The 15,858-nt window shown below is 41.5% G+C and overlaps 1 protein-coding gene across 1 annotated transcript in view; it reads left to right on the plus strand.

Annotated features, from left to right (window-relative positions):
* Positions 1-297: 297 nt before the first annotated feature.
* HGD (homogentisate 1,2-dioxygenase) overlaps positions 298-15,858 on the plus strand; it is a 45,215-nt gene continuing 29,654 nt past the window's right edge. Inside the window, exons 1-4 of the mRNA XM_082654366.1 lie at positions 298-480; positions 6,057-6,128; positions 6,961-7,049; positions 10,986-11,091. Coding sequence (XP_082510492.1) covers positions 466-480; positions 6,057-6,128; positions 6,961-7,049; positions 10,986-11,091 — 282 coding nt within the window. The 5' untranslated portion in view covers positions 298-465. The remainder of the gene's footprint in view (positions 481-6,056; positions 6,129-6,960; positions 7,050-10,985; positions 11,092-15,858) is intronic.

The raw sequence follows: 15,858 nt of genomic DNA on the forward strand, positions 1-15,858 counted from the left end.
GAGTGAACACTCCACCCTGTTCCTTCCCAGCCTCAGTCGGGACTGAGTGGAGAAGCCTCTACCTCACACAGCAGGCCCTAACTGCCACAGTTCCTTCCGCAGAGAGCTTTAAATTCTCTGCCTTTAGTCATAAGCCTCTTTCTTTTAACTGGAACAAATCATTGGTCAACATTTACCTCGGGTGAAGAGGAGACAGGCCTCTGCAAACTTCAGAAACAGCCCGGGTTTCAAAACCAAAGACAGTTGTGTAAGCAGTTTGGAAACAAGCATGCTGGACTTTCTCCCTAGTGTAGCAGTTAGGAAACGCTTGTGGCTAGTTTGAGCGACCAGCTGACCAGCGAGCACAGTGAAGCAGTAGAATAACAACATCCAGAGGTGATTTGAAGGAGAAACAGAAGCATTTTGACTTCATACCCTCTCTGAGCCTGGGTTTCCTGAAATCGCCACACCTGCAGCAGAAGGAAAATGGCAGAGTTGAAGGTAAGAAACTATCTGGCCACTTCGCTGTGGCTTCTTCAGCGACAACTCATGGAAGTCTCTGAGAATTCCAGAGCTTCAGAGTCAGAAAGAACTTAGAGAGGCCCTCGTCCAAGCTGTTGTGTTCAGAGGCTTCGCCGTGGTGTCCGTAAGCATGGCTGGGGCTGGGGGATGATAAAGAAAAGAGAGGACGGCCTAACTGTCCATCTCTTGCCTAGCTTTTTTCATATATTGTCTTGGGAATCTGTAGATGTCATAAGGGCTCTCCTCCACCATGGACAGACATGTTTCTCACTGTGTCTGTTTGCCAGCCCCTACTCTCCCACACCTTCCTGATGCTGCAGCTTCCTGGACAGCCTCCAGCCAACCAATTAGGCATGTTTAATCTATTCAGTTATTTTGAGGCTCACAATCAGCGCTTGGCCAGTAGAAACCCTAGCACTTCCTCTAGGAAATAATTCCTTTTATTATTTAATCTTCGATTGAAAAATATGTGTGGGTTATGTTGTACTAATGAATTAACTCATAATCTTCAAAGTAAATCTGGAGGTAGCCACTTTACCATTAAGGAAAATAAAGTTTAGAGAGATTAAGTGACTTGCCCAAGGTCACTGCTGATAGGTAATAGAGACTGGATTAGAAAATGGGTTTGTCTGAATCCATGCCCAGGCTCCAAAAGGAGCTTTAGTAGCATCTGCTAGACTGAGTGCCTCAAGGCCAATGTCTAAAACTATGCCTAGTGTCCACCCCAGGCTGGCATCAGTGCCCAACACATGCATGTGGACCTGAGTAGAACTGCCCAGAATCTTGACTCAAGCCAAGTGTGCCAGACTCCAGGCTTCTTTCCAGGGTTTGAGCACTTTCTGAATGCCCTTCAACTGATGCTGAGTTTGAAAATCAAACATCTCCCTAATTAACAGGGGTCCTAAAACCACTCAACACCGAAGTAAAAGAGTTTGCTTCTTTATGCCTGATCAAGAGTTAGAAAGACTGAGAAAGAATTCTCATTCTTTCATTCGGCAAATATTATATGTTAATACATGATGCCACGAATTAACATAGGAAAGAAACTGAATCTGGACTAGGTGGAGCCCAGAGAAACTCCTTGAAGGAGGCAGTTCCTAAGCTGAGTCTTAGGAGAGACGTAGAAATTGACTTCACTGAAAAGGGGCTAGAGGAAACAAGTGCAAAGGCACAGCACACACAGAAAGCCCTGCACGTTCTGGGATCCAAGAGTTAAATTTGGGTTGCTGCAGGGACAGCCAAGATGAGATACCCAGGATGTGGTCAGATGTATGGATCTGGATCTCAGGGGAGGGGGTAGAGCTAGGAGAATAGATATGGGAGGTCATCATATCAATGGTGGTAGTTGAAGTCTTAGAAGAGGGGGAGTGCATAAAAACTTCATTTCCTGATGAAAAGGCTATGGGGAAGTTCAGCAGGGGTGGAAACATCCTTACCATTTATAAATAAATTATATCTAAAATCCTATCCTGCTGAAATTTTTGAGCAACTTATTATGCACAGCACCAGCACACCAACGTAAATTGCATGCTGCTTTTTGTTCTCAATTTCAAAGGCATTTTCCCCAGCCTGCTGTCTAATCTCTGCAAGGAAAGGTTAGCTCTACAGATCACAAATCCAAACACAGAAAGCCAGATTGCATCACTCTAATCAATACACACTATAAGTTAAAAAAAATATTTCTCTGCTTTTATTTCTTCCTTTTAATGGATATGTCAACACAAAGCCTCAAATGAAATCACATTAACATAAAAGCAGCACAACTGGGGGAAGAAAGTTCAAAAGATAAAATAGTAAAATTAAATTTTAAATGAACCACCCAATGTTCTTAAGTCTTCTACAAGTCCACTTCTACAAGTCTTGATTTCTTCATTTCTAAAAAAGAGAGCTGTTTAACATGCAGACTTCGGGCCCCAGCACCAAATATTTTGATTCACTAGGTATGGGTCTGTTTTTAACAAGCTTTGGGGGTGATTCTAATTAGCCAGAGATGGGACCCCCGGTCTACATAATTATTGTATTCATTTCCTGTTTCTGTTGTAACAAATTACCACAAATTTAGTGGCTTAAAATGACCAAATTTATTTTCTTACAGTTCTGGAGGTCAGAAGTCTGAAATCAGTTTCACTGGGCTTAAAGTCAAGGTGTTGGCTGGTTCCTTTTGAAAACTCAAGGGGAGAATCCATTTCCCTGCATTTCCAGCTTCTAGAAGTTGCCTGCATTTCTTGACTTAAGGTCCCTTTCACCATCTTCAAAGTGCATCACTCATCTCTGCTTCCATCATCACATCACCTTTTCCTCTTTTATAATCAAATCTTCCTCTACCTCCCTCCCTTACGAATATTTATGATTACATTTAGGGCGCACCCAAAGAATCCAGGACATCTCCCCATCTCAAGATCCTTAACTTAATCACATCTGCAAAGTCTCTTTTGCTATATAAGGGAACACTCACAAGTTCCAGGGATTAAGACATAGATATCTTTGAGGCATTATTATTCAGCCTACCGCAGTTTAGCCTACTTGCAATAATCTTCAAGTTCCCCTAACAATCTATATCCTATGTTCCCATCAAGGTTAACTAGAAATACTGGACTCTTTGCACAGGAGAAAAAGGTAGCTATAGTTCCATCTCTACCCTGACTTCTCTCTCTTTCCCTCATGCCCAGGAAAAGGAAGTGAGGTATAGTATCTGCTCGTCCCATCAGGGTGTTACCCAGAATCAGAGTCAGGAGAAAGCACCTCATAAAGCTACTCTGACAAATAAATCATATCCTGGGGACCAGGTGAAAATTAGAAAGCTGTACACTAGGGAGCTGCCAAAGAACTGATGGTACTGAAGTTACATGGACCTCAGTAATTTGTTCTTTCATTTAGAAAGGATGTGTATAATTCTCTTGGAAGGAAACAAAATTGTTTCTATGTGGGAGCAAATTATTCAGAAATCTGGATTGAAGAAAGCATACAAACACACTTGCTTAATGTCAGACGTTTTTATTTTTAATTTTTCGGCATAAGGTATATTTGTATAGTCACTGAACCAGCTGGAGTTGAAAGCTTGGATTTTCACAGCTGATACAAGCAGAGTTCAGATTCTGTCCTTGATCTCAAAGCCTTGGGAAAGCAGCTGCAGAATACTGCTTCCTTGATTCTGATACCTTCAGCAGTAAGGCACATGATATTTTAAAACTCTAACAAACTCATCTGTAATTTTTCTCTCAGGGGATTAGAAAAACCAACTGGTTTGAGAATGACTCAGCAGTTTTCATCCCCCTCTTCAGCCAGTGCACCTCAGCTAAGATTGAGAAACCGATTCAGAACTCACACCTCTCTCTGAGCTGGATGGCTCCCTTCCAAAGCACCAGCTGTTCTTTCTACTTTCTTTTCTACTTTTTAAAGCAGTCTGAAGCATATGCTTTAAAAGTACATATAGTAAGTCTCTTTTCCTTTGTTCCCAACGTACAAATAACCCTGGACTCTGTTCTGAGGCCAGCAGTTGCAAAGAATGGGGAAGGTTAATGAGTAAACCCACCCACCCCTGCCAGAAAGCTCAGCCTCAGACCTTCTTGCCTCCCTTTGCAGAGGGAAACAACGCTGCAGTTGAACAAAGTGAAGCCACTGAGGTACTCAGTGGCTTCAGGCAAGATTGGTCTGCAATTCCATTCCACAGAACTGAAGATAATTTCGGGTCAATACCATTTCTCAGCAGCTCAGATTCAATCCTCTTGATGGTGAGCATGAGGTTCATTAGAGAGAAGAAAATTGTATTCAGTGGAGAGTCAGAATGCTGGATGGTCTCTGCCCTTTCCCCAAGGAAATCATTCCAAATTGCATGCTGCTGTTAACCAATCTCTGTGTAATATAACACACTGTTTTTAGTGCTGATAGATTTTCAAATATAAAAAAATATTGTGTCTGGAGGCAAAAAAGAATAATTTCACTTCCATTGCTTTCTAGGTCATAACATTTCACATTTGATATTCCTTCCAAATATGGGCGGCTGTTGCCCTGATCATTGCTCCCACATCCAGGTGTGTTACATCAATCTCATCCTGCTCCAAGCTGCTGAGAATTCTGGAGGGTTTATCCTCCACCCACTTACTTCCTTCTTATATCTCTTAAAGACATGTACTCAGATGGTGGCATTTCACTCACTGAGTGACGTTGCACTTTCATTATCGTGGGCTAAAATTAAGTATTGATACATTTATGAGGAACAACTATGGGAAGAAAATGGCCTTTTTTTTGATGTTTAAGTTAGAGAAAAGGGGGTTCTAACCCTACTTAGATCAGGATACATACACTCGTGTTAGAATAGGCTCTAAGGGGGACTTCCCTGGTGGCGCAGTGGTTAAGAATCTGCCTGCCAATGCATGGGACAGGGGTTCGAGCCCTGGTCAGGGAAGATCCCACATGCCGCGGAGCAACTAAGCCCGTGCGCCACAGCTACTGAGCCTGAGCTCTAGAGCCCGTGCTCCACAGCGAGAGGCCACTGCAACGAGAAGTCCGCGCACCACAACTAAGGGTAGCCCCAACTCTCCACAACTAGAGAAAGCCCATGCACAGCAATGAAGACCCAACCCAGCCAAAAATAAATAAATAAATAAATAGAATAGAACAGGCTGTAAGGGAAAAACTAAATCAAACAGTAGATATCTACTGAGTACCTTCTATAAACCGGGCACAAGGCATATAGAGGTAAACAAGATGCCATAGTTCCATCCTTCATGGAGCTTATAAACTAGCAGAGAAGCCAGACAGTGAACAAGAACTCACAGATGTGTTTAAGTGTTGTCAAAATAAGTTTTAGGGGCTCCGCACACTTTACTTTATTGAGAAACTCCCTTTTTTTCCTCTGGATGAAAAGTAAATTGATGACAATCAGAATGAACTCCATTGTGCCACTGAGGACAGATCTGGCTATTCTCCTGAAAGCCACGCATATCTTCAAAACTTGTTTTCCTACATCCACATAGATGCAAATATATTTACAAGTGCTCCATAGATGAGCCAGATGATATAGGTTTTTGCCTGCAGCGAGGCTGGTTGGAGGGCTTTTTCTCAAGGGTTTTGCTGTCAGATTGGATCCACACACTCTTTACAGCTACTTGTTTCATCATATGAAGGGGAAGTGGAGCTCCAACCTCAGGGAGGTTGCAAGCCAGGCCAGCCAGATCTTACTAACCTGGAGTTGAGGTGATGCCTGAGCCATCTCCCCTCTCAGGAACTCCCTGATGGGTCCAGAATTAAAGAACCTGTTCTTGGAGTGGGATAATTAAGAATAAGCCCATAAATCAACTAAGTACAGCTAAGGATGGAAAGTCCATGTAATATCCAGCACTCTTCTCCCAATTAATTGGTGGTCTTTAAAATTCACACAGAGAAATTATCTTTCCTAAATGGTTCACATGCCAAGACATAGCAAAGATGTTATGTATAGAATGTGATACACAAACATATGTCATAAAGAAATTCTTACCTTCATAGACAGTCAAAATAGCAAAATACTCTTTAAATCCCATTAATGGTGGCCTTTGTGTCTTTGTCACATGCAGTACATTTCTGGATTCGGTAATGAGTGTGCCTCAGAGGATCCTCGCTGCCCAGGTGCCCTGCCAGAAGGACAGGTATGAGTGAATAGAATATCAGCTTGGAGAACTCTGAATTATAGAAATGAATGACCAGCTTTCAGGCCAAGTGCTTCTACCCACCATCTTGAAAATTAGCCTGTGAACTGTCTAGGAGTTTCACAAATCATTAAGACAATTGGGATGCAGAACAATGACAATACAAAGTTAAAGTTGGATAATGGTTACCTATGGCAAAGCACTTAGTCCCAGAAAAGTAACATTAAATTTAAGGCTTTCAAGAAGATCCCCTAGGTCCGGGGTTAAGGGACTTCCTTAAAGTTCCCTTGAACAGCATAAGATATGGCAATGATGAGAAAATAATCAGTCCTTGTTAAAAAAAAAAAAAATGTGTGCACAAACATGTTCATACTAGTGTTGGTTAAAATAGCAAAAATATGGCAAACAAAAATTTTGTCAAAAATTTTTAAGAATATTTCATGGCATGAAAAAATGCTCATGATATAGTGTTTCCTCTTTTTTTTAAGTGCTAATTATTAACAGGACTACACATATCATAGCGTTCCCATTTTGGAGGATAAGAATGGAAGGAAATATACTCATATGTCAACATTGGGTTATTTCTGGATGGTGAGATAATGGGTTATAGTTTATAAATTTTCTACAATAAGCATGTACTACTTTTCTAATCAAGGAGGAAAGTCACCTAAAACATTATTACAAGAAGGACGTATGGGTTGGAGATGGTCATGTGCAGTGAGTGGCTCAGAGCATCGCCATCCAAGACAGAATTCCCCCACTGAGTTGTTTGATGGGAAGGTGGAATGCTTTTCTGATGAAGTGATGTCATTTATTGCCTCCTTTGTTTTAGAATAATCCTCAAGTTTGCCCTTACAATCTGTATGCTGAGCAGCTCTCAGGATCAGCTTTCACTTGTCCACGGAGCAGCAATAAAAGGAGGTAAAAGGATTAGGTTAATTCTGACCTGCGGTCTATGGGAGCTATGACTAGTATTTAGTGCTGCCTCCTATACCTGGGCCACAGCCTCCCAGGGTTGCCCAAGATCCTGCTTCTTACAGGCTGTGCTCCGGGTCATAGTGAGGGGAGGATGAACCTCATCTCCAGCTAGAATCAAGTGACTGATAGAAGAAGGGGAGAGAGCAGCTGCACAGAGCCTAGAAAACAGACACGTCTAGTTCCATTTACAACTTGTTGCTTGTACTCAGAAGAAAGTCTTCCTCACAGTCTGGCCTTCCCCTGGGATTGTGCAGTTGAGTTCCGAATTTTGATTTACTTGGGAGTTTTTTTTATAATGATTAACTCAAAATTATAGAAGATTCAGTGCAATATCTTCCTCAGCTGACTAGAAGTATTATGTTCTTTGGATGAAAACATTGGATAATCCAAGCTTGGGTTAGATGAAAGGTCATGTATTATGGCCCCTGGTGGTTTGAATTAATAAGGATTTTTCTCCTCGGAATTTGTCTTTGCTGGAAACCAGCACATTCATTAGCACAACATGTCATGATCCATGTTTGCTCTAATCCTACAAGCCAGGTCAATGAACTCAGTCTCTTGGTTAACTCCTATGGGGCAGGTTGGTTGCAGTACCTGTTGTTGTTTAGGGAAGCAGTTGAGTGTTGTGACTTAAACAAGCAGTGTCTAATTATGGGAATTTCAGAATAGAACACCTGTGTAGAGGGCTGCTGCTTATATTGGAGTTAGGGGGAGGAGGGCAGGCAGTCTTGTACTGCTTAGTGGAAGGTGATTGGGTTTGTCTCCAGCGAGTCCTCCTGAGAAGTAAATGAGATAGTGAGAACAAAAGCACCATGGACCACACAAATGATAGGTTGTTTCCCTTAGGGGTTAATCGTGCCCACTCTGGAGGCAGGCCTCCTGAGTTTAAATCCTGGTTCCTTCTCTTTCCAGCTGTGTGACCTTGGGCAGGTCATGTACCCTCCAAGAGCCTTCTGGTTTCTCATTTGTAAAAGAGATAATAATAGTACTTATCTCATAGTTGTGATGAGGATTAAGGGAAAGAACATATGTAAGGTGCTTAGCACATTGCCGGGTACATGGTGAGTGCTCAATTAACATTAATTATTATCATCATCATTATTGCCACAGTAGCAGAGTGTCTTCCTCCAATACAGTGTATCCCTAGAAGGCTGTCGGAAAACTGAGTGGCAGGTGCTATGCTACCATGTCAATATCAATATTGCTTCCCTCTCGATAGATCTGTACATGGAGGGGGAAGAGATAGTTTCCCATACTTGTCAAATCAAGATTAATTCTATCACTATTTAATCATCTCTCTCTCTCTCTGCAAGCCCAGATAGCCAAGGTAAGGTAAGCACACAGACAATTCCTGTCAATTCTAATTTATGACAGCCTGGCCTCCATGACTATGTTCTTGACTTTATGACCCATTCACTAACTGGACACCTGGACTCCGGATTCTGCTGCCTGCCCCCATTATTCAGCAATATCTTCAGTCAGCAGGAGCAGAGCTCTGTTCCAGGAGGCTGAAAAGGAGCTGTTGGCATTTCATTAAGATGCTGGCACCATTCCCTGAATCAGAATTAAATCTCTGTCCAGGGCAGTGTAGTGCTGCCTGGGGAGTTTTATAAACTCAGCCAAAAAACAAGGGACACTAGGCATGGTTCACCCATCTGTTTAGAACTCTTCAAAGGTATCCACAAGAATTGTGAAAATGCTTAAAATCCCCAGTGGGAAGATGGAACCAGCCCCATCCATAGATGAGAAAGCCTGAAATTCCTACATTTAGTCACTACTCATTTAAGCCACAGAGTTCAGGAACTCCCCGCCCCCCACCCACAAACTATCAGAGAGTATATCTATCAGGGGTTGATTTTTATCTGATTAGTTAGCTGATCCCTTAGGTCCTGAGAAGGTGAGAGCCAGCACAGAGAATGTAGGAAATCTGGACCATCATAAAAACCCAGATGATTAGGGGTAGACAGACAATTCAACACACATCTAGTAATTGAGCACCTACTGTGTGCCAGGCATTCTAGGTACATAAACTCTGAATCCTCACAACAATCCTAGGGGATAAGGATGAGGAACATAGGATCAAGAAAGTTTTGGGAATTCCCTGGCGGTCCAGTGGTTAGGACTCTGAGCTTTCACTACTGAGAGCCTGGGTTTGGTCCCTGGTTAGGGAACTAAGATCTCACAAGCCAGGCAGGGTGACCAAAAAAAAAAAACGAACAAGAAAGTCTTGTAACTTGCCCAGGATCACACAGCCGGTTCTAAAATACACACACACATGTTCTCAATTCCGTATAGAACCTAGAGAGGCCTAGTTAATTCATGGGCCAAAGTCCAATGTCTGAGATTACCTCACCTAGAGCTAGAGGAATCAAAAGAAAACTGAACAAATCTAGCTAGCCCTTTAATCTCCCAAATGGCTCAGTGTAGGGCCAGGTCAATTCCACCCCCTGAAGTAGACTGTCCTGGGGCTTAAAGGGCCAGAGCTTGTTCAAGCAGGTCTGGTCTTCCATTGCCCCAAGTGGTATTCCTCTTCCTGCTGTACCCTGTCAAGGTAACAGCCTCTGAAAGGACTTGGGTCCCTCTTAGTGAGGTTCAGTGTCCCTCTCAACTTCTGGATGGTTCTCCTCCTGGTGTCCTTCAGGGTTCCTTCATCAGAGTCTTCTCTTCCTGAAACAAAGCCAGAAATGTACTATAAGAAAGTAAAGATGGATGCTCTTATAATTTTAGATATGTTAATTTCCTAAACATCTTACAAATTAACATCAAAAAGACAACCCAGGGCTTCCTTGGTGGCGCAGTGGTTGAGAGTCCGCCTGCCGATGCAGGGGACACGGGTTCGTGCCCCGGTCCGGGGAGATCCCACATGCCGCAGAGCGGCTGGGCCCATGAGCCATGGCCGCTGAGCCTGCGCGTCCGGAGCCTGTGCTCCGCAACGGGGGAGACCGCAACAGTGAGAGGCCCGCGTACTGCAAAAAAAAAAAAAAAAAAAGACAGCCCAATAGAAAAATGGTAAAGGACTTGGGCAAGTAATTTATAGAAAAATTCCAAGGGGCCAATAAACATACAGATTCTCAACCTTACTCATAATAATGGTAATACAAAATAAAAATGAGATAGTATTTTTTACCTACAAGGCCAAAATTAGTAATAATACCCCCTATTTGTAAAGATGTGGGTGATCAGGCACTCTCACACATTAGTGTTGTGAGAATAAAGTGGTACAACAATTTGGCAATTTTTCTTATTATGCATTGGAAATATCTTAGAGAATGTACAAGAAAATTGTTAAGTTCTGATGTCTCTGAGGATTGGCTCTGAAGAAACTGGAGGAGAAAGCCATCTAAGTCTACCTTTTGAGACTTTTTAAATTACTTGAATTATTTTTATCACTGGCATGAATTACTTCTATAATTTTAAAGAAGAAAATTGATTTATATTTCAAAAATGACAAAGAAACCACCCATATTGTCTCAATCTGTGTAGGACTCCTTGTCCTCACTTTCCAGAGCCAGAGCAAGGATTAGTATCCAATATGTACATAAGCTAATGTTTTTCTGTGGATTTGCCTGCACAGATATCCCTCAAGGTACTTTCCCTTCCTTTATAATTGTCATTGGGAAAGGCAATTCTTTTTTTGTCAGTATGGAAATAACCAAGGGCTAGAGGCTCAATTTAAAGAGTGATGGATCGTGTGGAAAGGTGAGAAGAGGCCAGGGCTATGGGCAGCAGTGGCTATTAAGAAATGATGCTGTGTCATTGCTTCTCACATTAAAGCCCACAGATCATTGTTGACTTGAGCATCTTCCTAATGGTATTTCCTGAGCCAGTCTGTGGCTCATAACATCACCTTAAGGCTTATGTGTCCTTGTTTCCCCCCAGCTGGCTATATAGGATTCTACCTTCGGTTTCTCACAAGCCTTTTGAATCCATTGACCAAGGCCATGTCACTCACAACTGGGATGAAGTTGATCCTGACCCTAACCAGGTAACCTGGTCCTGTGAATTGGAGAATAGCACGTATCCAAAGCCTTAAATATAAACATTTAAGTCTAACCTGGGTCTTTGAGGAATTAGACAGATTTTTAAAATAAATGCTAAAGTGTATCTGTTCTTTTGCTTAAACTTGGGTAGGAATTTTGGAATTGATCGACCATGCCTGTGCACGTGTGTGTGTGTGTGTGTGTGTGTGTGTGTGTGTGTGTGTGTGTGTGTATAAGCTTTCATTTTTCTAGCCTAATGGCTTTAGGAGTGCTCCAGTGAGTTGAATGAATGGAAATTATATAGGCTGGTGAAAATACATCTACACATCCGTAGGTTGGTTGGTTGGTTTTAATCGAAACTCACCACAGCATATTGAAAACACATTCAATACTTATGCCTCTGAAAAGAGGCCTCTGATATGGAGAAGAGAGGCTTGTTGTCTGACCTGGTTTCTGTAAGTCTAGTGTCACCTAGAAACTTCCATTCCTTGCCTAAGAGTTTCCTTCTTTTGATCTAGTGACAGGCTTTCCCTCTGCATATCAGTATTATTTATGTACTCTACTTTCAGTAACAAGACAGACCCATTGCTATAATGGACTAAGCTCCTTTTTTTTTTTTCTTTACCTTTTGAGCACCCCAGTGTATTCCCTTTGTCCCTGAGTTTAGGTACATGTCACTGATAACTACAGCATAATGCAGGAAGGAAAACAGACCTGGGTTTGCATCCCTGGCCCTCCACTTGTCACTGTGTCTTTGAGCTACAGTGTTTCACCTGTAAACTGGGATAATCATGACATCTGCCATGCAGTGCTGTTTTGTGAAATTTACTTGACAGAACAGGTGGTGACCATGCTTCACCCAGTGCCTGGAACACAGTAGGCAAGAACCATGACTCTGATACAGCCATTTTGATATATTCACTTAAGGGCAGTGATAGTACATGTAAATCTCAGAATTTATATTCAGGTAATTTTTTTTTCATTTTGTATTTTTTTAAATTCTGAGGTCTCCATCTGCCAAATTGGCAGAAAACAACTTCATCTCAGTCTTCCCTGAGAATCTCTTGTTTTAAACAATGCCAAAGTAGGACTGGGGGTTGGGCCATGCTGGTTGGTCCTCTTTCACTTGGTAGTGTTGAGATGCCCATTGTTCTGCTGCTATCGTGTCAGGCCTGGGCATGGAATCATCTACAAGACATTTCTAGTTCTGTTGTCCCAGACATGCCACACAACCATTTCTTCCTTCTGGGAGTTACTAAGACATGGGCTCAAGGGTCTCCTCTGTATTCAAAGTTCACACAAATTGATCAGTCTCTCTCCCTCCCCTTCCCTCCACTCTCCTCTCCTTCCACAACTCCTTCCCACAGCCCAAGGAAATCTTCTGTTTCCTCTTGGTTTGCCAAGATGTTTGGTCTATATACCTGCTAATCCTCTTCCCTCAAATGCTTAGACTTTTTGTAGAACAAGACAGAATAATTTAGAGTCACTTTTGTTTTCCTGCCCTGCTCCATCTTTTCCCTAATTATGGAAATCTCAGAGAACCAAGTGTCTGCTTGAGTGCTACTCACCCCTCTCCAACAGGGACAGGAGGAGAAGACTTAAGAGTGGAAAAATATGTGACTTAGCAACATACAGTATCACCCATCTCACAGTCATTTTGAAGCCAAGACATCCTGTTTAAATAACTGACCCTTAAACTTGTGTGAAGTTTAGTGCATGAAGCAGACATCCTCCCTGGTCTACCACTGGCCTATATATTGCCTTTGAGCCTATGGGAAAAGGCAGCCCAACCCCCAACCCTGCAGGCACAGTCCTCTGCTGAGACACTGCCCCTTTCCCCTTCAGCAGATCAGGGACCTGTGCTGGACACAGTTTGCACAGCCAACCTGTGGACCCCATCTTTACCTGTCTGAGTCTCACCTGGGATCCTAATCCAACCCCATACATCCTTCTCTCCCACACTCTGGGGTTAGGAACCCATCTGGCAGACACACTCATTTAACCATTTACTTCCCCACTCATCTCACAAAGGGCCATAAATCATTCTATCCAAAGTCACTGTTCATTCTTTGAGAATCTGCTTGACTCCTCAATGGGTTACATCTCAAATTCTCCAATTTCTCTCTTAGAGTTACAGTGGTCATACTTGTTTGTTTTAGATTAATAAATAGACCTGACTGCTTAATAATAGGACTCCATCTTTCATTAGAAAAAATAAAGGATGGTTGCCTATACCTCTATAGGATTCTTGGTCAGGCTAAAAATTAAACATTTATTATATACTAGCTTTGGAAGGTTGAGAAGGTATTTGAACCACAGTAAGTTTTCTAATTCTTTTCTTCAGGAGGCAAAGAGAATCCCCAATTAAGTTTCTGACAGTTCTCTCAAGTAGAGCCAAATCTCATATTATACAAAGGAACAGCGTGGCTGTAAAGTCAGCAAGTAAGACAAAAATTAAGTACAAACAAAATTATCTCTGAAAAATTCCTTAAATCACCCATAAAGTATAGGATACATGGCTTTGTGTGTGCTTCTTTGTAAGGTAATTCTTATGCACACTAAATTTGAGAACAATTGAGCATTGACTAAAAGAGAGATTATAGGCAAAATCTGTAGGCAGATGTTTGGGAATTCAAGTCATGGAGCCCTTAAGGTAGCTATCGACCAGTGGTGTATAGGGTGGAGAGGGGAGTTCCAATGCCTCTGCCTGCTCATATCACCCACACAGTTATCTAAGTCTCTTTATACATCGTCATAGATTTGTGCGTGGTTGTGTTGGCAACAGTGGAGCCACACCTATATCATTTTGTTTGGGGTGGGGAGGTGAGGTTTTAAACCTAACCTTTAAGGAAAATGTGAGTGTGATGTGTAATATGTAATATGCTCAGTAATATCCTTTTTATATAATATTATTATTGCTATGACTACTATCAATACATTTTTTAAAACATGAATACAACACTTCACAATGATTATTTGGGGGTACAAGTGGCTTATCCATGGAAGCTAACCTCATTCTGATAGAATTTTTCTGGTTTTGTCTTATTATAAAAGTAATGTATACTTATAAAAACTTAAATGTTATAGAAATTAACAAAGTAGAAAATGGAAATCTCGCCCATATGTGAGAGTCAAGTACATCAGTTGTGCATGTTAATTCATTATTTCATAAGTAGTTAACATACATTTTGAGAGAGAAGTTTGAGGAAACTGCATTTAAAAGCCTGAGTTAATATAGAGGCAACAAAATAGCTGCATCAGAAGTTTCCGCTTGCTTTCTAGTAGAACCTTGATACACATTTGTTTCCTTCTCCCCTTCCCCATTTCCTTGCTTTGCATTTTCCCTTGAACTTGTTACCTTCCTCCTGTTTTGAATCTTTCAGATGCTTTCTACATAGTGGCCACCAAATATATTTCTTCTCCAGTATTTCCCCTGCTCATTTTCAATGTTGTGCTCACACATGTTGGGACAGATGTGCCCCAGAACTCGATCATGCCTCTTTGGACACCAGCTCCATCAAGGTAGAGGTTTATCCTCCTCCCACTCTGTAACCTACACCTGCCATCCTGCTTCCCTTGTCCTGATACACACCCTGGCTGTTCTTGCAAAATCTATCCTTTTGTCTTTTCATTTACACCTTCTTGACAAGTTAATATCTCTTTCCAATTTTATGCTTCATTAATTAACCATAGCAATCTGCATTCATCACTTCCCCCCCATCTCCTTGTAACCTCTTCCAAATCTGTACTCCATACTCAAAGAAAAAGTCTGAGAAAATTATATTTAGATACACATCTGACAGTTCTTCTCAGCTGAAACCTGTATAGTAGGTATGTTTTCACCTATCACAGCCCAAATCCAGTGCTTCATCAGCTTCACCAACTCCCACGTTAGTCATCTCTGGGAATTTGAGAACATGAGAATTACTTAATATTACCTCCAAGGGAGCATTATGGGATATGCTACCATCACCGTGTTCTTTGATACCCTCCCAGGGGAAACTATGCCCCCAAACCTTCATTTTCTTTTAGGGTATATTTAATTAATCATCTAAGAATTAATGCAAACTGGTTTTGAGTGTATTTATATTCAGCTGTGGACATAACAAGTTCAATCCATTAATATCTCACATAAGAAATATACCTAATTTTGTTCATCATGCACCTTCCTCTAACTTCTGGAATCCCAGAATTTAACAAACAAATCTGCATCTAATTTAACTGTGAGTTTACAGATTTCAATTAGCATTCCTGAATCAGCATTCCTCTTTTAAACGTCAGAGTCCTTTAAAGTTTATCTTTGTTATCACTACAGCCCTAATGTCTTAATTGTTGGAAAGTCAGACTCTTGACTCAGTTAAGCCTCAGCTGAGGAAATTACCTTTTAGTTCTCAATCAATATCATTTGGACCAAGTGAGAAACACCTCAAAGCTAATTAAAGATTATATCATAAAATTCCCTCTGCCTCCAGGACATACAAATTATCAAAAATGTTTCAAAACAATACATTGTTAGTGGGTGTTTGATGCCTTATTTGTCAAACTCTTTAGATCTCACTATCCTAAAAGCCCCCTCCCTCCAAAAATGTCTTGGATTTCCCACCTCTTTAAGCTTTTGCCCAAGTCTCTCCTATTCATAGCAACTTCTTGAGAAAGTAATCTAAGCCCACTTTATCACCCCTATTCACTCCTAACCCTTTGCAATTCAACCTGCCCAGATCACTCTACTGAAAGTATGTATACCTTCTTTAAACAACAATAATGCACCCCTT

The sequence above is a fragment of the Grampus griseus genome (assembly GCF_964374135.1).
Source record: "Grampus griseus genome assembly, chromosome: 5".
Classification (NCBI taxonomy): domain Eukaryota; kingdom Metazoa; phylum Chordata; class Mammalia; order Artiodactyla; family Delphinidae; genus Grampus; species Grampus griseus.